The sequence below is a fragment of the Ovis aries genome, chromosome 12, assembly GCF_016772045.2.
Source record: "Ovis aries strain OAR_USU_Benz2616 breed Rambouillet chromosome 12, ARS-UI_Ramb_v3.0, whole genome shotgun sequence".
NCBI classification, from domain to species: domain Eukaryota; kingdom Metazoa; phylum Chordata; class Mammalia; order Artiodactyla; family Bovidae; genus Ovis; species Ovis aries.
The window spans coordinates 70,091,779-70,111,816 of NC_056065.1; the positions used below are offsets into that span (position 1 = coordinate 70,091,779).

Below are 20,038 nucleotides of genomic sequence, written 5' to 3' on the forward strand. Positions count from 1 at the left end.
TGCAATATATATGTCAAGTCATTACGGTGTACATTTTAAACTTACACAGTGCTCTAAGTCAATGTTATCTCAGTAAAACTGAAAAAACCCACCCCAGTGCAATCCGTGCTGAGAGAGAGGAATCCCAGCCACCTCAGGGAGAGCAGAGAAGAGGCCTCAGTGTGACCACACCAGGATTCCTATGGGACAAGCAGTCAGTCAAGGGGAGAAGAGAGAGTGGGGAGTGACTGGAGGGACCACTAGCCAGCCCATCCTGTGACGAGTCATCACTCACTCAGAATTTCTCCATCACTCCGGCAATCAATGGGACCTGGAGTCTCTGTGAACTGAGAGGGAGGGGACTAGAAGGTCTGGATGAGGACTGGGAAGTAGCCTGAGCTTTTCTTGGGAAAAGAGCAGCAGTGCCCCCAGCCTAGGGAGGTTGGGCCCAGCACCCAGCCTGCTGGGGCGACGCCCCCCTCTGCCTCTGATAATAGAGCTGTTACTGGAGAAACCCTACACTTGAGCCCCAGGATTAAGCCCCAGCAGGGCCAATGGGCACCCCCCCCAAAGAAGTGCCATGACCCCCAAGGCTCGCTCTCCCCAGCACGATCACAAAACCAAGATCAAAAGAAGTGGCCCATCACAAATGAATCCTGAACTCCACGCTCACGTCAAACAGGAGGAAAATAAGGACAAGCTGACGGACACAGGGTTCCAAGAAGCAGCCGAGTCGACCTATGTCAGAGTCGTCAACGCACCCCTCGTCCCCCAGGACCTGCGAAGGACCCGTGGGAGGCAGACGGATGACCCGAGTTGGCCCTTGGCTGTGCCCGGGAGGAAAGCAGGCCACAGGGACGCTGACGGAGCAAAGACAAAGAAGCCGTCGCTTTTAGAATCCAGCTCTGTGTCTCTTGTCTATGCGGGAGTCAAATTTCCCTGAGTTCGGCAGTATTTCTCCACCCTCCCTCCACTTCTCCAAAATGACACATCGGTAAGAACAAAAGAGAGCCAGAGCAGGCTGCCTCTGATCCGGACAGGCGCAGGGGCTGGCCACAGGTACAGCCCCCCAGCCCCAAGGGTTTTAAGCAACTCCAGGAACCTAAGCTAATTTCCACTTGGACTGATGCAGTTTCACGGCGACAAGACTACCGCGTACAGGACTGTCGTGTGACGCCAGATGACCTCTGTCCAGGGGCCCCGCGACCCCCACCAGCACAGGGTCTGGAGGCAGCTGGCGCCCACAGCGAGGGGCTCCTTCACCCACCACCAGCAACTCCCCGACAACTGTTTGCCCGTTAAACTTACAGGAGGCTCTGCCCAACAGCTGTGTGGACTCCTGCCTCCAAAGGGTGGGGCCTGGAGCCATCTGCTGTTTCCCGCCTCCCACCCCTGCCTTCCTGCTGGGCTCCCAGACACGTCCATCTCCCTAGTGGGGAGCAGCGGGGAGGTATGACTGGGAGGGGTGGCCAAGGGCCTCCACGAGTTCCCATTCTTCAGGGGCGAGCCTGGGCACCTGTGGACAGTCGAGTTTCAGATCCGGCCAGACAGCGGTCTGCAGACGAGAGGGGCAAAGTTCCCTTCCCCATGAAGATGTTCGGGGGCCCGTAAAACGGACCAGACCCAGCCTACCGTCCCCAATCCGAAGACTCCCGTGACTTCCGAGTCTCCTCTCTCTCCTGGTTTCCTTTCCACTTCTCTTAACCGCCCTCCTCAGGCTCTGTCACGGGCTCCTTGTGTCCAACTAGAGCAGAAAACCCTGGGTGTCATCCCTGAAACCACGGCCACCCCGAACGCCCACCTGCAAGTTTCTATTTCCAGCGAGGACCCTCCTCCTGAGCGCCACAGTCTAATACACGACCTGACACCCCACAGGCACCTCAGATTCAACACGACCAGATCGGAACTCACCTCCCCGTAACTCTGACCCTCCTGTCAGTCCTCCCTGTGGACAGGGGCATTACTATCTGATCACTCAATTTGCCAAACCAGAAATGCAGAGTCATGGCCTCTCTCTAGCTCCGCACATATGAGTCCCCAAATGGGGCTGAAGACACGTCCAACTCCCCTCCTCGACCTTCACGGCTATGCCTGAATTCAGGTCTGCGCTCGAGTCTCTCATCCTCCTCCCACCCATCTTCCACAGATGGTCAACTGATCCAGAAATCGGTACTCATGGACTTCCTTCTGCATCAACACCAGCTAATTCTCGGTCCCTGAGAGCTTCTGAAACTGTCCCCTCAAAGCCATCCCCATGGCCAAGGCCATGGCTAAAGCACCGCCATCCCCCTCAGGGAACGGCTCCTCACTGGCTTTGCAGATGCAGTCTCACCTTCCCCAGCTGCCCTTCCGTCCACCCCAAGAACTGTCTCTCCGGAGTGCACGCTCATCATGCCCTGTCTCTACTCCAGAGATTTCAGGGGGGCTGCTCACTCTCTTTGTAAAAAGTCACCCTTCTCAGCACGGCACTCAAGGACCTACTGTCCTGACCTGGGGCCACCTCTCGAGCTCACACCTGGCTGCATTCCCTTGGTCGGTTCACCCAAGCCGTCCGTCCCAGGATGGGGACTTCCTCTGCTTTTCTACCAGATCAGGTTCTACTGCCGCCACCACTAAGAAGTCAAGGGTCATCACGGTTATTCTGGACTGTATTTCCCCTCAGGCTGAGGAGCCAGGCGCCTAGTGGAAAATGGAATGGGAAGTGTGAAGAGTCCAGACCCTGGTTTCAGCCTTATGTCCTGTAGGGTCAGGACACTACACTGCATGGACAGCCCCTCCACAGTCCACTAATTCTTCCTGCAGGTGGGTCTGAGTAATCCCATGGGCGTGTCCTTCCTGTTGCAATGCCAGGTAAATGCAAAAAAAATAATGACACACACGCTCTCGCTAGTCCCCCCGAAGCTAGACTTTTCCTTGCGATGAATGCAGTCTGGCCTGGGAGCTGGCCTTGAAGCAGGCTTCAGCTCACAGGTTACACTGAAGATGGCCGAGCAGCCGAGCTCTGATTTGGTTCAAGTCCAGATGGTGAAAGTTCAAGAGAAGCACCAGCGGAACTTGACAATTTCCTCCACGCAGATGACCAGCATCATCTCTGAGGACCTAGGATGCGAAAGGCACAACCAGCCCAGAGTGATGCTACCATCTACAGAGCACATTTAAACTCATATTCCTTAAAGGATACATGCCCAGGATGACAGCTTCAAGGCATTTGATAGGCAGGGACTCCCGAGTCATTTCTTTAGCTGTTTCCATTAACCTGTAGGGTAGAGCACAAGGAAGGATCTCAGGTTCCTTTAATTATGCAGTTGGTCTGTGTGTCAACCCACAAGTCTCCACGCTAGGTCCAGCATGCAGGAATACGGAGGAAAAGGGGAGAACTGGCCTTGCAGGAGGCTGGCAAAGTACTTGGCAGAACCAAAATTTTGAAATTCTCCACTCCCCTCTCCAAGAGGTAGTTTTGGGAGGTTGCATTCATGCATGCTAAATCACTTCAGTCATGTTGGACTCTTTGCGATCCCATGGACTGTAACCCACCCGGCTCCTCTCTCTGTCCATGGGGATTCTGCGGGCAAGAATACTGGAGTGGGTTGCCATGCCCTCTTTCAGCAGATCTTCCCAAACCAGGGATCGAACCCAGGTCTCCTGCATTGGCAGGCGGGTTCTTTACCACCAGCGCCACCTGGGAAACCCTTTGTGAGGTTAGTGCCCCTTATCCACAGTACCCTCCTACTAACCCAGCACAAGGGATGTTACAAGGGAGCAAGTGAAAAAGGCCACATAAAACAAATTTCAAACGCCTCCCCCATCCCTGGGTTAGTCTCCATCACTGAGCTTGGCTGTCCAGAGTGGCTCAGACCTCAGTCTCACCTCCACCCTGGTCCTGGGGCAGCCCCACCCTCACCCCTTACGGACCAGAAAGTTTGAGCACTGGGATAAAGGACCAAGAGTAGGAGAGAAAGATGACAGCTCTTAGACAGAAGCACAGTCTCCTGGTCCATAGACCATGCACCACTTACCCACTCAGCGGTCTCATCTTCCTAATTTCAAAGAACTGGGTCCCTGTATGATTGTATCTGTGTGAAGCATGTAAAGGGAAAGTGACAGAAAACTCCAAAGGCCCCGGTAATCCAACAGAGGAAACTATGCTTGATTTCTCGAAGGGATGAGGGAGTCAGGGCTTTCCAGGTGTCCAGTAGCCAGAATATCACCAACAGCGTCTTCCTCCTCACTGACCTGCCCTGGAGGCCCCAAAGCACCCTGGAACTTCAGACTAGCTCTTTTCAATATGCTCTATATTTTGTTTTGTTGACTACATGTCTTAATTCACCTACCAAACTACAATCTCTTTGAGAGCTGGGACTGTTTCTCTGCCATCTTTGTATCACCCTGAAGCATGGCACAAATCCAACATATTCCAGTTAGCAAAAATTATTAAATATGAGGAATAAAAAAAAAACAAAAAAAAGATAAATATGAGGAATAAGTGAATGGCTGGGTGGACGGATGGATGAATAAGTGGGTGGATGCAAGGAAGGAAAGAAGAATGGGGTTGACAGAAGAGTGGTTAGATGGGACTTTCCTGGATATTCTTAGATCCAACATGCCACAGCCAAAGATCCTGTGGCCAAAACTAAGACCAGGCACAGCCAAAAAAATCATAAAATAAATACTAAAAACCAGAAGACAGGATAGGTGGATGGATGAATGAAAGGTTGGCTGGCTGGCTGGAGACAGAAGGGTAGGTTGATGGCTGGCTGGATGGACGGAAGGATGGAAGGGTGATGTGTGGAAGGCAGCAGAGTTTCTCAAGAGCATACTGACTGCAGCAGAGTTTACTGCGGAGACATCTCTTCCATGTCCCGTCTGACTGACACTTGGCATGGATTATTAAATCTGAGGAGACTGACACCACTACCCGACAGGGGTTTAGCTGGTTGCCCACAAGGTTTCAGAGACCTGGAAGCCCACATCAGCTCATTCTGAAGGGGACGGGAGATTCTCTGATAGCAGGCTTTCTTGACACTGGATCTTGATTTTTTTCTGAACCTAAAGAAAAGTTACTTTCTGTTTCTTTTTTTTTTTTTTTGCCTCCAACAAAATCCTACAGAAAAAGTGCATATTGGGAAAGTGCCAGTGAAGCCTGAACCTGTAGCCCAGGAGTGGAGTATGAGGTTAGATGCGTGCCCCTACGATGGTATAGGCAGCTGCAGAGGGGGGCAATGATCACCTCAAGGCATTGCACACCCTCCCAAGAAGGGCTGGGATTCCTGTCTTGGCAAAGATGCGCTTGGCCCCCTAGGACACGAGCATGTTTAACAACCTCCTAGAGAGTCTGTGATAAGCAGGTTCTGGGCTCCACCTCTGGCGATTCAGATTTCAAGCCCTGGATGTTATTCAGTCACCCCATCTGGGACTGATGGCTTGGAGGTTTGGGGGGTGCCAGGGGATGATTTTAAGAGACTCAGCTGTTGGGAAATCACCAGCATGAGCCATAAGAATAATCCGTAACAATAAAGGCCCGCTCAGCTTTTAAAAATACAATATACAAAACCCTGGAGGTAACAGGAAGATAAAGGGCTCCGCAGTCTCATTGTGAAATGGTTTTTCACTTTACCAAAGATTTCATTCAAACAGTGAGATTCCTGTTATATTTAAAGTGTTAGTCGCTTAGCCGTGTCCAACTCTTTGTGACCCCATGGACTGTAACCTGCCAGACTCGTCTGTCCATGGAATTCTCCAGGCCAGAATACTGGAGCGGTTTGCTGTTCCCTTCTCCAGGGGATCTTCCTGACCCAGGGATCAACCTGGGTCTCCTGCATGGCGGCCAGATTCTTTACCTTCTGGGCTTCCCTGGTGGTTCAGGCGGTGGTTCGTTCTACTGCAGGAGACCCGGGAGGAGACCCAGGTTCAATCCCTAGGTTGGAAAGATCCCCTGGAGAAGGGAACAGCAACCCACTCCAGCATTCTGGCCTGGAGAATCCCATGGACTATAAAGTTCATGGGGTCGCAAAGAGCTGGACATCACTGAGCGACTTTCACTTTTCACTTTCTTTACCTTTCTTTAGCCACCAGGGAAGAATGTAAAAGTAGAATGCAATTGGCAAAAGTTCTATTTATATGCCCAGATTTCCCCCCGAGTTTATAGCTAGTTTATACATCTAGTGCATAGAGTGAGACAAACCTATAATAAATTAATAATTAAGAAAAAATTACCTGACCATCCTTTCTTAGTCCCTTACAGTTATCAGCCCTGAAAGTGGGCTGGGGAGGAGAACTTCCAGTAAACAGCTGACTTCAGAGAGAGAGAGACCTCACCCTCACCCTCAGAAGGCTGCACCCCACACAACAGCTCAGGACTGGAGACTTCACTTCCCAGAATCCTGTGCGAGGCCAGCACTCCTGTTGGCCAAGGCTGTGAGGCTGACAGAAGGGAAGGCAGGATTCACCCTTTTGCATCCCCAGCTGAGAACCTGCACAGTCAGGGCTGGCCCCAAGCGGTCCCCATACCCTAGCACCAGTCCTTGCCTCCAGGACAAAGCACTAGGAAGGCCCGTGGAACTGCAAAATAAAAGGCTGGTGAGAGGGTAGAACCGAGAAGACACTCCAACGGTCAGGTGACCCGGAACCTGGTCCTGGCAGCATGGGGCGTGTTTTCACTTCTCTGGCCCTCTCTGCAGTCACTGATCCAGGTCAGTGACCATCACAACGGGTCAGCGAAGAGAAAAATGAAAAAGCAAATCCTTCAGGACTGAGAGTGTGCTGCAGGGTTTATGGGAGAAAGAGCAGTTATATGTAAAGCACATGCAAACGTGCCGGCAAAATGCATTTCTCCCCAGGCTTATCCTCTTTAATCTCCAGCCAGACGATCCTTGTGAAGACCCTGTCCTAAGTAGAAGGGACCTGCTTAGCGGCTCAGTTGTGTCCGACTCTTTGTGACCCTAAGGACTGTGGCCCACCAGGCTCCTCTGTCCATGGGATTTCCCAGGCAAGAAGACTGGAGTGGGTTGCCATCTCCTCCTCCGGGGGACCTTCCCGACTCAGGGATCAAATCCAAGCGTCCTGTGTCTCCTGCATCACAGGCAGCTTCTTTACCTGTCAGGGAAGCCCCAAGTAGACGTGGGGTGGGCAATTCTAAGTTCTAATTTCCATCACCTTCTGGAATGGTCTGTGAGGAGTCAGTCACATCCAGGAAGGCTCAGCTCTTGGGGTTCCAGGTTGACTCTGGCAAGAGTTTATGCTTCTGGGTCACAGGGAGCTCCCCACGCGAGTTCCCAGTTCGGTGATCAGCGCTGAATCAGACAGCCTTCCCTGGGCTTGGGCTGTCAGCCTGAGCCTTGGAGGCTGGTGCTATCTTCTATCCCTAATATTACTTTAGGATTCTACTGGGAAAATACCACGCAAGGAGTTCACAGTCTGTGAGGGGACTGAGAGGGGTCACCCAAACAAGGGGCCATTCTGCTAGTACCCTTCCCTTCAGGGCAAACACACAAGTCCACAGGAAAGCTTCTTGCCCGTAGCAGAGAGGGGAGGCCTCTTCCGGGGCAGGTGGGACATGTGTACAGGGCCCCATGAAATCCTCTCTGCTAAGCTCTCTGTCTCTAGGGAGGAAGGACAGAGGTGAGCAGAGGCCTGACCTCATGGACCATGTGCTGGGGGCCAGGATGGCAGCAGGGAGCCCGACGCTGGCTGAGCCAAGATGCTCCCTGACTCACTCGGGCAGACGGCCCCTCCCGCTCACTGACATCGTTCTCAGCCCGGCTCCCGTCTGACCCCTATCCTGGATAAAGCACCAGCCACGGCAAAGGGACCATCTCACCCTGCCCCCTTGGTTCTTACACCGTAGCTCACGCAGGTGCTCAGAACTGATCTAATCCTGACTGCAGACACTCCTTAGGTCAGAGAAGAAAAGAGAGCCACGGCTGCCGGGTCTGCACCCAGCCGGGAACCACAAGGCTCCTTGGCTCTTCTTCAAACTCCCACAAAGTGGAGGGGACCCCAGCCTAGAGCCTCACTCACTCGTGCAAAGCAGAGCAAGAGCACCAGGTGCGAAAGGCAGCACCGGATGGGCTTCTGGCTGATGACGCGTGGTCAGGATCAGGCCGAGAAGAGAGAGGAAAGAAAAGGAAGCAGAAGACTAGAGGGAAGAGAGAAAAGGAAGCTGGCACAGGAGGAGAGATGGAAGGAGCCGAGGATGACTGAGAGGGAGGAGGGAGAGAGAAGGAGGAGCAGGGGCGGGCACTGCCCGCCACTGCCTGGCCACCCCTTGCCAGCTGGCCCACACCCTGCTTAAAGGGAGAGGGTCTGAGCATCACAGTGTCACTCCTAGACTCTCACATCACGGCGTCCCTCCATCCCCGGCCTCATCAACCTCACACTGCATTTGCTGACCATCTGCGAACAGACAGGCCATCAGACTTGCGATCACCATGCCCAGCCCCTTGGCTGGGTCTTCTCTGACCCCGGTCGGAAGGATACTGTAGTGTCTTCATGTAGTTCTGGACCGCCTGGAGCCAGTCTGGGATCGTCATTGACAGCCTGTAGTTTGGAACCTGGGGTATTGAAGGCTGCAGAGAAGTAGAGACAGATGGTCGTATCAAGGAGATGCTGTGGGGCCCAGTGCCTCACGGTGGACCAAGGGTCAGGACCACCACAGAGCTGCTCCCAAGCTCAGCTGGCCACTCTGCCCCGGGCACCCATTCAGCTGGTGCCTCCAGGATAAGGTCTCCCCAGACCAGTCAGTCCCCTGCCGACATCCTCTGCGTCCCCTTGGCACACAGCCCGCCCTGGGTTGTCGCAAGGGCTCCCTACGGTTCCCTGTGTGTTGCGTGAACACGGCCTGTCTCCCCACAGGAGCCTCTGCTCTTCTTGAGGCCAAGGACCATGCCCTGTAGTGTCCCGCCCTCCCCTCCCAGGCTGGGATGTTTCAGGGTGCTCCATTAATCCTCACACTTCGATTGCACAACGACACTTTTCTGTGTGGCTGGGGTAACCTGTGTTCTTCTCCAGGGCACCTCTGAATACAAGATGATGGTGCCCTGAAGGGAGGCAACATGGCGCTGCACCTAGCGTCTCTCCTCCGCACCATCCCCTGCACTGCCCGTGGCGCCCCTTCTCTGGGTCCAGCCCCGAGCGGACTCATAAAGATGCCCCTCTTGTCTCGACTCTTCCCAGGGAAGGGCACCCCTTCCAACTCAGGAGCCATCTTACTGTTTGACCCCTCCTGGCGGCCAGTCTCCCCTGCACTTCCTAATCTGCCTCTAGGTCAACACTGAGTGTCTGAAGGTCTTACCCTCCGCCAGGAAGAGAAGGGAGCAAAAGCGCCCAGGACAGGGAAGTGGGAGGTAAATGCCTCTTCTTAGGAGCTTAGAGCTGAGACGGCACTCAGCTCTGAGCCACCACGCCGACCAGGCCAAGAGTGAAAATAAGCAAGTGTTTCTAATCCAGTCATTCCTGGGAAGAAAGGGGGCAGTTTCTCCTTTACTTTCCTCCTAACCTTGGCCTCTCTGGTGGGGAGACGCTGGGACAGGGCCCCCCAGCCCATGCGGGCTGACAGCTCCAGCAGGAGAGGAGGCCTGCATCGCTTAGGGAGGAGCAGAAGGGGCCGCAGGTCAGATTAGTTCCACTCTCGAAGAAAACAGGGAAAGGGACACCCTGGGGACTTAGCTGAGACAGGGGAAGCCACTGGTGAAGAGACCTGGGGGCAGAGCTGGACAGCCTGTGGGCACCAAAGCCAGACTCGACCCACGAAGGTCCCCGGTTCTGCCCCCAGCTCTGCAGGCTCAGGCCCTACATCCAAGCTGGAGGGCGCAGGGCCTCTGGGCCTGAAGCTGGAGGTCCTTCGAACTTCTACACCTTCCGTTGCTTTTATTTAAAAAAGAACTAGCCACACATCCTATTCACAGCCAAGGTGCAATGTGTGTGTGTGTGTGTGTTTGAGAGAAAAAGAAAACGTGAGACTGGGAGTGCACACGCTCACACAGCTGTGCTGCAAACATTTCGCTTACGACACATCAACTCTAATCACATTCCTGCCATGGAGAGTCATTTTTGGGAGCAAAATGTTCCCATCTGAACATTTGTTTACATGGCCCTCCCCACAACCCCCCAGGGGTCAAAATACGAAGCGTGTCCTTGTGTTTCTGCCCTAGCAAACACGGGGAAGCTTGTCCCTGTTGTTTTTTTGTTTTTGTTTTTTTTGCAGTAACATCCACAGATCTACCCACACCCAGAATTCTGTTTAAGAAAGTGCCAGAGCTTTCATACAGAAGTGAGGAAGCAGGGGAGACGCGGACAACTGTTTCTTTTACACCTCCCATGTTCCGAGCTCTGGGCCAGGTACAAAGCGGGAGGTGGGACAGGCACCAAAAAGGGCAATGGCACAGTTCATGAAGGCACGGGCACCCAGCGACACAGAAGAGCGGGGATGGTGCCTAGTTAGCAGAAAAGCTGGCCGCAAAACGCCCCACAGAGTCACCGGCCACCTGAGGGATCCCCAGAGGGACATCCCTTGACCAAAGCCCTGAGGAACCCAGAGCCACTTGGTTCTGAGTCAGCTTTCGGGGCCGACCACCAAGTTATTTCAATTCCCCCAAGCCCGACGGAGCCCGCAAGAGCCGGATGCCGGGGGTGGGAGTCAGGGGGCAGCTGGTCCTCAGAATAGCAAGCCCAGTGGCGCCCAAAGGCTTTTCAAAACAGCTGCCCGCTTACCTCAGCCCCGCTGAGATCGAGTGCAGGAGCCGTGGCCACATTCCCCAAACCCCAGCTGGGGACGGCCGAGAGGATGAGGTCATCTGGCTGCAGCCCACCCTGCCGTCTGGGATAGCTGGCGGGGGGCTCAGGCGGGGTCAGCCTCCGGCCGCCCACGCCCCCACAGGCCAGCGGATGGCAAACCAGGCAGGCTCCTTGCAGGGTAATTACGAATCCCTGCTTTCTCACCTAACTGCTGGGGACCCTGGGCAAGCTGCCCCCACCTCTCTAAGCCTCCAGGTCCTTCTTGATAAAATAAGAAAGAATATCATTTACTTCAGACCTTCCAGGCTGGCGGTGAGGATTATATGACCTAATGTAAAAAGCAGGCAACTTGGGGCTCAGCGCACGGGGCTCTTTACGTGTTAGCTGTGCTATCTTTATTCATCAACTGTGTGTTTTCAGAGGTCTAGAATGGGGGGTGAGGAGTCTGAATGGTGTCCACTTTTCAGGAACTGGAAAACAGAATCAGCAGAGTTTGAGCCCCTGGAGGCTCAACTCAGGAGCAGCACAGAGACGCCTTCTCAGCCTGAAGGAAGAGAATGAAAATGTCCACGTGGCCCTGTGGATAGTGGGAGCCATGTGTTAATGTCCTTAATTCATGAAGAGTTCACACTTTGAAGAGGTTAATTAAACTCTCTGGGCTTTCCTGAAAAGAAAACGGCCCCAGGGACTTCCCTGGGGGTCCAGTGGCTAAGACTCTGTGCTCCCAAGGCAGGGGGCCCGGGTTCCATCCCTGGTCAGGGAATTAGATATCACATGCCAGAACTAAAGAGCCAGCACGCCCCAACAAAAGACTGAAGGTCCCACATGCCACAGTTAAGACCTGGTGCAGCCGAAATAAATAAGTGAATATTTTTAAAAAGAAAGAGATTCTGTAAAACAACTATCCTTCAATAAAAAAATAAATTAAAAAAACATAGTTTCTTTAAAGTACATGGTCAGGAAGGTAATACAGGTAAGCTTACAATAAAAACAGGCACATTTATATTTTCAAAAAAAGCAAATGGTCCAGATGGAGTGTCCATCAACAGATAATGGGTAAACTCAATGTAGTATACAGGCCACACATTACTATGCAGCCTTAAAAGGAAGGGACATTCTGACACTGGCTATATAAGCCAGAACTTTAAAGACATGATGCTAAGTGAAATAATCCAGTCACCAAAGGACAAATACTGAATGATCTCTCTTATATGAGGTTATTATAGCTGTCAAACTCATAGAGACAAGTAGTAATAGAAGTGTGGTTGCCAGGGGCTGAGGGAGGGAAAAATAAGAACTCAGTGTTTAACGGGTACAAAGTTTTAGTCGAGGAAGAAAAACGTCTGTAGATGGAAGGTGGTAACGGTTGTACAACAATGTGAATTACATGAGTTAATATCCGTCACTCATGAAGTTAATTGTAAGTACATGTGAACTTACATGTAAGTAATGTAAGTAATTCATGTACTTAATTGTAAGTATAACATGAACTGCACACTTAAAATGGTAAATTATATGTTCCCACAATTTTTAAAATGACCATGAAAAGACAGTTCACAAAAGAAGAAATGTAAATAGTGAATAAACATTTTTTCAAATGTGCCAGTGCACAATTTAAGAATGGAAAATTAAAGCCACTGCAGAATATCATTTTTTGCCTCTCCAAAAAAGAGAGATTTCCTGAAGTGTGGATACCCAGTCCTGGTAGGATGCTCTCCTGTGGCATGATGGGAAAATTAACTGGTACAGCCTTTTCATGAAAAGCCCAGGGAACACTTCTTTTTCTCCTCCTCCTTGACAGGGGTCCTGAGAGTCTCTCCTGTTATTTTCCTGCCCCGATTCACCCGAGACTTCAACCTAGATTTCTCCTGTCCCTGTCAAGTCCCTCCTGCCAACTGCATCCAACTTTCTCAAGCCACATCCCAACTGAAGAAGGCTGAATCTAGAGGGCACAAATCTAAACCACCCCCTCTAAGAGCTCCTATCACCGTAGGCACTGTGCCTATGGTCGGGGTCGGGGAAGGGGAGTAGACAGGAAGACGGTTGTTCAAGAAGCAGGAAACAGACCACAGGCCAGCTTTTGCGGACAGGCTCTTTCACTCCATCCTTGCCAAACACAATGACCTGTCAGAAGCATGCAAGGAGCAAGGATGTGGACAGACACCAGTGTGTGTCATCCCCATACATCACCATGTGGCGAGAAGGGGGAGCCAGGAAAGGAGCCAGGAGGCAGCGAGAGCCCCGGGCACCAGGAGTCTTTGACAAGAAAGTACAGAGAGAAAGCACAGCCTTTTGCCATCCCTGCCCTGGCAATGTACCATACACTGTGCAGGTTCCAGGCAGAAGAATCTTCCAGGCAAGCTGGAGGGGAGCACGGAACATCACTCTTGAGCCCAGGCTGGGCCCCAGAAATCTGCTGATGGTGACTGGTTGAAGGTCAGGGGTCACATCCTCAGGCTGAGCAGGAAGGGAGGACTGATGGTTTGGAACGCAGGACAGGGGAAAAAGTGAGCTGCCCGTGTGTGCCAGCAGGCAGCAGGAGAGGAGCCCTGACTGCAGCAAAGCCTGGCTCCACAGCCCTCACATTTCTTCACTCAGGCCAAGCGCAGTCCACTAAATGTGAATTATGTCCCAATTTGGGATCAACGTGAGGATGAGTTATAAAAACGTGGCGTCTGCAAGAAACGGCTTGACGTTTCCCGCTGAATCCATCTGCCTGTCTGTCCCAGGAGAGTCGGGCTCCAGGCAGTCAAGAAGCAGGAGGCGCTGACTCCTAGTTGGCTCAGCTGTTTTTTTCTGAGCCAGCCATCTTCTCTGCCTCTCCTTCCCAACCTTGATTATCAGCCAACTAACTCGTGCTGCTTTCTTGCACTATCCCTAAAAAACCCTGGCTTTCATCTAGTCAGCTGGAACTTCAGAGCCAGTAACCAGTAGGGCAGAGGCCTGTGGTCACACATTTAGGAGGAGGATCGCAGAGCAGGTGACATCTGTCCCCCCTTCCCCAGTGGGGGCACCTGGATCTCTGGACGGAACTTACTAACAGGATGCCTGTGATCAAAGCAAGTGTCGTTCAGTCCTCCTTTTAGGTCTTTGACACTTTACCCTGCTCACTTCTTTTCTTAATCCATATTCAATTGTCAAAAAAAAAAAAAAAGTTTGCTGTTGTTGTTTAGCCACTAAGTCATGTCTGACTCTCTTGCAACCCTGTGGACTGCAGCCTGCCAGGTTCCTCTGTCAAGGGATTTCCCAAGCAAGAATACTGGAGAATGTTGCCATTTCCTTCCCCAAGGGATCTTCCCAACTCAGGGATCAAACCCACAGCTCCTACATTGACAGGAAGGTTATTTACTGCTGAGCCAACTGGGAAGCCCACCAAAAGGTTAATCTCCCTGAAACTCCCCAACTTTTCTACCACCGCTCCGCCTACCCCCGCTTCTGTACAAATTCCTCAGCAAGACACTGATTTGACTAAAAGAGAAAAGGACTTGGCCTCAGAGGAAAAACTCTGCTGAGCCGAGTGCAGGTATAGCCTTGGAATCAGAGGTTCCTGGAAGTGGGAGTTTTCAAAGCTATTCCCTCAGCTCAATGCTCTGTGGTGACCTAAATGGGAAGGAAATCTGAAAAGGGGATATATGTATACATGTAGCTGATTTACAACACAACACTGTCAAGCAACTATATGCCAATACAAATTTTTAAAAAAAGAAAAGAGCTGTTCCCATCCCAGGGCCTGTGCAGGGTCCGAGTTTGGGGGATGTCAGAACCAGGAGAGAGGGGATGCTACAGTGGGGCTGAGGATGGAGAAGCAAGCATCATGATACAACATAGGAGAGAAAAGTGAAGTTCTTTATTTAGGTTCAACAAGCCGATGCCCACGTTCAGGGTGGGGTTGTCCTGGCTTGGCAGAAGCTCTCATATGACCTTAGTGTTACTGTGAAAGTATAATATGATATGGCTGGCCACTATATTAAAAAAAAAAAAGAAAGAACACTTTTTAAGAACCAGAATTCAGCCACAATAATGGAAGTATCAAAGTACAGGTCTCCGGAAGTAGTGGTGTATGTTCTAAGCTGCTCAGACAACATTCAGAATATTGTGTTTCATATTGTGCTTGCTTTCCGGGACTGACCGATGACAAGGTAGCAACTGTCCTAGAAAGAGGACAAGGAAAGTGAGTTGATCTGGGAACTACGATACATAAAAAAGAAAAGATAAAAGGAACTACCTGTGGACAAAGATGATTAAAGGAAGATGCAGAATACTCCAGTGCCCCTCTGGTATCGCACAGATCACCGGAAACCTGAAGATTAAGGGGTATAACCTGACAGGATTTGAGACTTGGGAAGAACTTTACATCCTACCTGATCTACTCCCATTTTATAGATGAGAAAACGAAGGCGGGAGATTTTTAAATCAGTGATCTAGGTCACAAAGCTAGAGGTAGCACAACCAGGACTAGGATTCGGTAGCTTGATTTTTTACTCCAAGTCTTCCCTCACTCCAAGAGAACCATCTCATAACATTCAAGGGAGCTGTGAGTAGCATAGGAAGTCCACGGGTGCTGCCCTTTGCTTCTTGACCAGAAGAACTGTTGATGACACGTAACTGGGGGTAAGGGGGTGGGGACGGACTTCTGTTCAGTTTAAGAGTTCCCCAGTAAGCAAAATCTGGCCAAGCCTGGAGGCTGCCCTGTGAGGTAGCGAGCCCTCCATTCCCAAGAGGTCTTCAGAAAAAGGGAGGGTTTTTGCTGAGAGACAGGGATTAATCTCTACCAATGCTGACATTCTCTGATTCCTATAGAGAAAAGAGGGTCATCACCCACAATGTCAGGAGAAGGATGAAGCCACAGTTAGAAGCAGGGTGGGTGCTGAGGGTGCTATAGGAGAAAGCCTCACTTAAATAAGGACCAACTCTGAAGTCAGAACTGTACATCGGTACCAGAGTTGTTTCCAGGTTCTGAGTCCTTCAGGAGGACTCTGCAAGGGTAATTACAGCTGACAGGAAAGCAGGCAAGATTCTCTTTGGGCAAAATGAAAGATCTCCTTGACCAGCAGGATAATAAAACACTGTAACCAACTGCCACAGGAAGCTGACAGGCTCTGCCACTTTCCCCAAGGGCACACACAAGCTTTCTGGCCTGCAGGCTCAGAGGCTCAAGTAACCAGATGCTCCAGGTTGGGGACTCGACCAGATGGCTTTCCAGGTCTCGGGTCTGGCATTCCTAGACCTGCCCAGGAATCTTCTCAGCCATACCAGAGTCCCCAGGGTGCACGGGAAACCATCTGCCATGCTACAGCCCCCAGGCTCTGCGTCATTCCTCCTCGAGTTTGCATTCTGACGTTTCACATAGAGACCCCTGCACATGTCCCTCCATTTTATTAACATAGTCCTTGGCCACCAAATTCATCTGGCTCACTGGCTTCTCTCCAAGGTAGAAAGAGTTTCATTCCTGAGTCTCTTTCTTTATCCTGTGAGATTCATTCATCACGTGTACTGGAAAGTCCCTTTTAAGTCATGGTTAAAACTCTTTTTTCTTTCTTCTCAGAGCCCAGATAAGCTGGGAAAAGAGAGGGTTGACTCTTGCAAGTTTCAGAGGTGAGAGTCATTGTCATTTTAAAAAAAATTTGGCAGAAAGTCTAGGAATGATTCACGATGAGAAGTCTGACTGGTTGGCTGTAAATTCATTCACAGTCTAATACATCATTTTCGAGGGGAACACAGAGGAGGACCAAGAGACTCCAAAGAGGGTGAGAGGGCGCCATGCCTAGGGAGTCTATGCATTCTTGGCATCACTGGTGCTACCTGGTGGCTTCAGTTTTCGCAGGAGGAGGATGTACACGGGTAAGTAAATAAGAGAATTTGGCTCCAGATTCAAAGAAACCTTGGCACAAGTCGACCACACAGTCCCAGGACAGTAAGCCTTCTTCCTTTTCTCTCCCATTGCTAAGACATCCAAGACAAACATCTCCATTAAGCAAAGGGGGTGGGAGCTGGCGGGAAGAATTAGGCGGGGAAGGGAGTTTGCAGCAGGACCAGGAAAATGGAAATTGCCTCTATTTGCTACGCTACGTACAGGTAAAATGGTCCCATCGCTGCCCAGCCCACCCCCTCCTTCGGAGCTACTAACCTTTGCCAAGAAGGTGGCGTTCCTGATGGCGCCCACCATCTCTCCCCCCTTGGGATGCACTTTGGCCACGTGCAGCCACATGCGCTCCCAGGTGTGGCTGTCGATGGGGAAGCCGCTCTTGTTAACGTGAAACAGCACCCCGCCGTCTTTGTCCTCCTCCTCCGAGCCCCCGCTGGTAGCGAGGCTTACGGGCCGCGCGTGGCTGCTCCGGGACCGGGTGCCTTTGGCGCCTTTGGGGTGGGGGCGGCGGTGAGTGTCGGCCGCGGAGCCGGTCATGGTGGGGCCGGGGCGGGGGACGCGGAGGGCTGCGCAGGGGGCGTGTGCTCGCGGGCGCAGCGCGGGGATCAGCGCCCGGCGGGGGCGGCCTTCTCCATGCCTCTCGCTGCGGCAGGGCGCACCAAGTGGGAGCGGCGGCCGGAGCTCTGCTTACGGGCCGTGCCTGAAATCAGTGAGACACAGCACACACCACGGGTAAGTGGACACCCAGAGGGAGCCCCGAGGGGGCCGTGGCCAAGGCAGTGGGGCTTTGCTGGATCCCCACTTCACTGTCCGCTCGGCACTGCGCGCGGACAGAGCCCACCCCCAACCAGGGAATTGCACACCAGCGTACAGCCCTGCAATTACCTAGCAAGGCGACTTGGATATTGCCACAAAGCTTCACACCCACCTAAACCACGGGAGGGAAATACAAGGAGCGTGGAGGCTGCGGAGTGGACGGGGAAGGGAGAAGAAAGACACGCCGCGGGAAGGAACCGGAGGTCCTCGCAAGGTTCCGCACGGTCCTGGGTCGCCAGATGTGGCCGAGAGCTGAGCCAGAACGTGCCGGCACGTGAGCGACCGGGGCTGCCGCGAGGGCGCAAGCGGTAGCCTCGGCTTGCAAAGACCGCCGCGTTTCTTCCAGGAAGCCCTCTGGAAGTCGGGCGCGCGAGGGGCGGCCCCCGGCCCCGGGCTGCAGGGGCAGTGGCTCCACCCGCCTCCTTCTCCGAGTTCCAGCGCCGGGCACCCCGGGCGGGGCGGGGGACTGGCTGCAGGCGGGGCGCGGGAAAGGGCGCACAGCAGCTCCGGAACCTTACCTCCGGACAGTCGGCCTCATGGCTGCGGAGCCTCTCCGGGCGGCGGGGAAGGCGGGAGCTGCTTCTGGGCCTGGGCCTGGGCTTGGGGGTGCTGCGGCCGTCGTCTCATTCCATGTCCCATTCTCGAATGTTATTCTGTGACAGATAACCGAGTCACCCGGGCAGCCGCCGATGTTCTGACTGCGTCCATTGGCCGCCGCAACAAAGAGGGGCGGGGCCTGAGCGCGGGACTCTCACAACCCGGGGATCCGCCGCGCTCTGATTGGCTCCGGAGGCTCCTGGGCGGGAGCGAAGAGGAGGAGGGGGCTGGCAGCCGCGCGAAATGCGATCGCTGTCGTGTCCTGGGACCCCCGCGGCGGCAGGGGCGTGGGTCCCTGGGACTTAGGACCGAGTTTCCCCAGGGTCGTGGTACTGCGGGGGTTGCAACTGTGGGAAGCAGAGGAGAAGTAAAGCCGCCCAAGAAGTGACCCCGACGTAGACGAGGGCTAGTGGTAAGACACATTCCCTGAGGAACACTGGACACACTCACCTGCCGCTCCCAGGCGGTGATGGGTGGTTCAGGCAGGGCTGTTCACATGATGGAACAATGCTTATATATATATACTTTTTTTTTAACCCCACATTACAAATTACCCAAAACTCACTAGGTGACAGAGCCATAGACCCTCTGATGTTATTGTTGTTCAATCGCTCTGTCGTGTCCTACTCTTTGTGACCCCGTGGACTGCAGCACACCAGGCTTCCCTGTCCATCACCAACTTCATCGAGTCGGTGATGCCATCCAAACTACCTCATCCTCTGTCGTCCCCTTCTTTTGCCTTCAGTCTTTCCCAGGATCAGGGTCTTTTCCAACCAGTCGGCTTTTCACATCAGGTGATCGAAGTATTGGAGCTTCAGCTTCAGCATCTTTCCTTGTGAGATATTAGTCCAGAGAGACTAATAAAGTCCCTTTACATCCAAGTTGATATGCGAGGGAGAGGCCATCGAGGTTCGCACTGTTGTCACAGCTACTGATTCAGGAGAGGAGGGAGAGATGCTTCAGAGCCAGGGTGAAGTGGAGGCCCTCCCACACTCTCCAGGGAAAGACCTTTGTCTTAAAGACATCTTCTTTTTAAAGAGAAGAGCAAGGTGAGAGGGGAAGAGCACCAGAGTCCTCACCTGAGGGCTAGCCCTAAGGCCAGGTTTATCACTTGGCTAAGCTGTATGACCCAGGACAAGCCATTTGCCTGTTTTGTGCCTTGGCCTCTATCTCAGAAGAGAAGAGCAAGATCGCTCAATCTCCAAAGTCTGTTCTGGCCCTAAGATTCTGTGATCCTCTGACTTCCTCTCTTATGGAGACTTCAGAACCTGGCTGTAAAGCCTTTCTCTTTAAACTCCAGGCCAGCCTGCCAGCTTTGAGGGGTTGAAGCATCTGTGACGGCAATGCTAGGTTAACCTCAAATTAAAAATGCAGTCATCTGCAGACTTAGAGAATAGACTTATGGGGGGAGGGGAGGGAATGGAAAGAGTGGCATGGAAACATATACACTGCTGTATGTAAAATAGACAGGCAGTGGGAATTTATGACTCGGGGAACTCAAACCTGGGGTCTGTGACAACCTAGAGGGGTGGGATGGGATGGGAGGTGGGAGGGAGATTCAAGAGAGAGGGGACATGTATACTTATGGCTGATTCATGTTGACATAAGGCAGAATCCAACACAACACTGTAAAGCAATTATCCTTCAATTAAAATAGATAATTTTTTTTAATGAAGAGGAAAAAGATGCAGTCATCAAAAACCACTGATGACAGATCTGTTTCTGGATGCTACGGGTTAGCTGCTCCTGTGGAACTGGAACTTCGCTTTCAGAGGAGGGTGTGGTGAGGGGTAGGTGCTGGAGTGTAGCTCCTGGCTCAGAAGAAAGCTGAAGTAGAGACCTGGATTCCTGACCAGTCCTGCAGCATCACCGACAGAGCCCAGGCCCAGGACTTTATAGATTCCACAGTGAGAATAACTCAGGTCCAGATAGACAGAGGAAATGGACCTAATAATAACATTCAGGAAATTATCTGAGTAATTCAAGTACAAGCACACCTGGAAAAAATAGATGGAAAGAGAGTTATCTTCTCAATACACAGTTGCCTCG

The 20,038-nt window shown here is 52.4% G+C and overlaps 1 protein-coding gene across 2 annotated transcripts in view; it reads right to left on the bottom strand.

Annotated features, from left to right (window-relative positions):
• The window catches only part of VASH2 (vasohibin 2), a 41,317-nt gene extending 23,278 nt beyond the window's left edge, over positions 1-18,039 (bottom strand). The window contains exons 1-5 of one of the 2 annotated variants that reach the window (XM_027956294.2): positions 17,911-18,039; positions 16,838-17,276; positions 8,455-8,543; positions 3,996-4,052; positions 3,161-3,235 (exon numbers count right to left, since the gene is read on the bottom strand). In XM_027956294.2, the coding sequence (XP_027812095.2) occupies positions 3,161-3,235; positions 3,996-4,052; positions 8,455-8,543; positions 16,838-17,113 (497 nt within the window). In that variant the 5' untranslated portion in view covers positions 17,114-17,276; positions 17,911-18,039. Of the gene's footprint in view, positions 1-3,160; positions 3,236-3,995; positions 4,053-8,454; positions 8,544-16,837; positions 17,277-17,504 lie in introns of both variants that reach the window. The other variant, XM_027956295.3, reaches the window with a different exon arrangement.
• Positions 18,040-20,038: the final 1,999 nt, after the last annotated feature.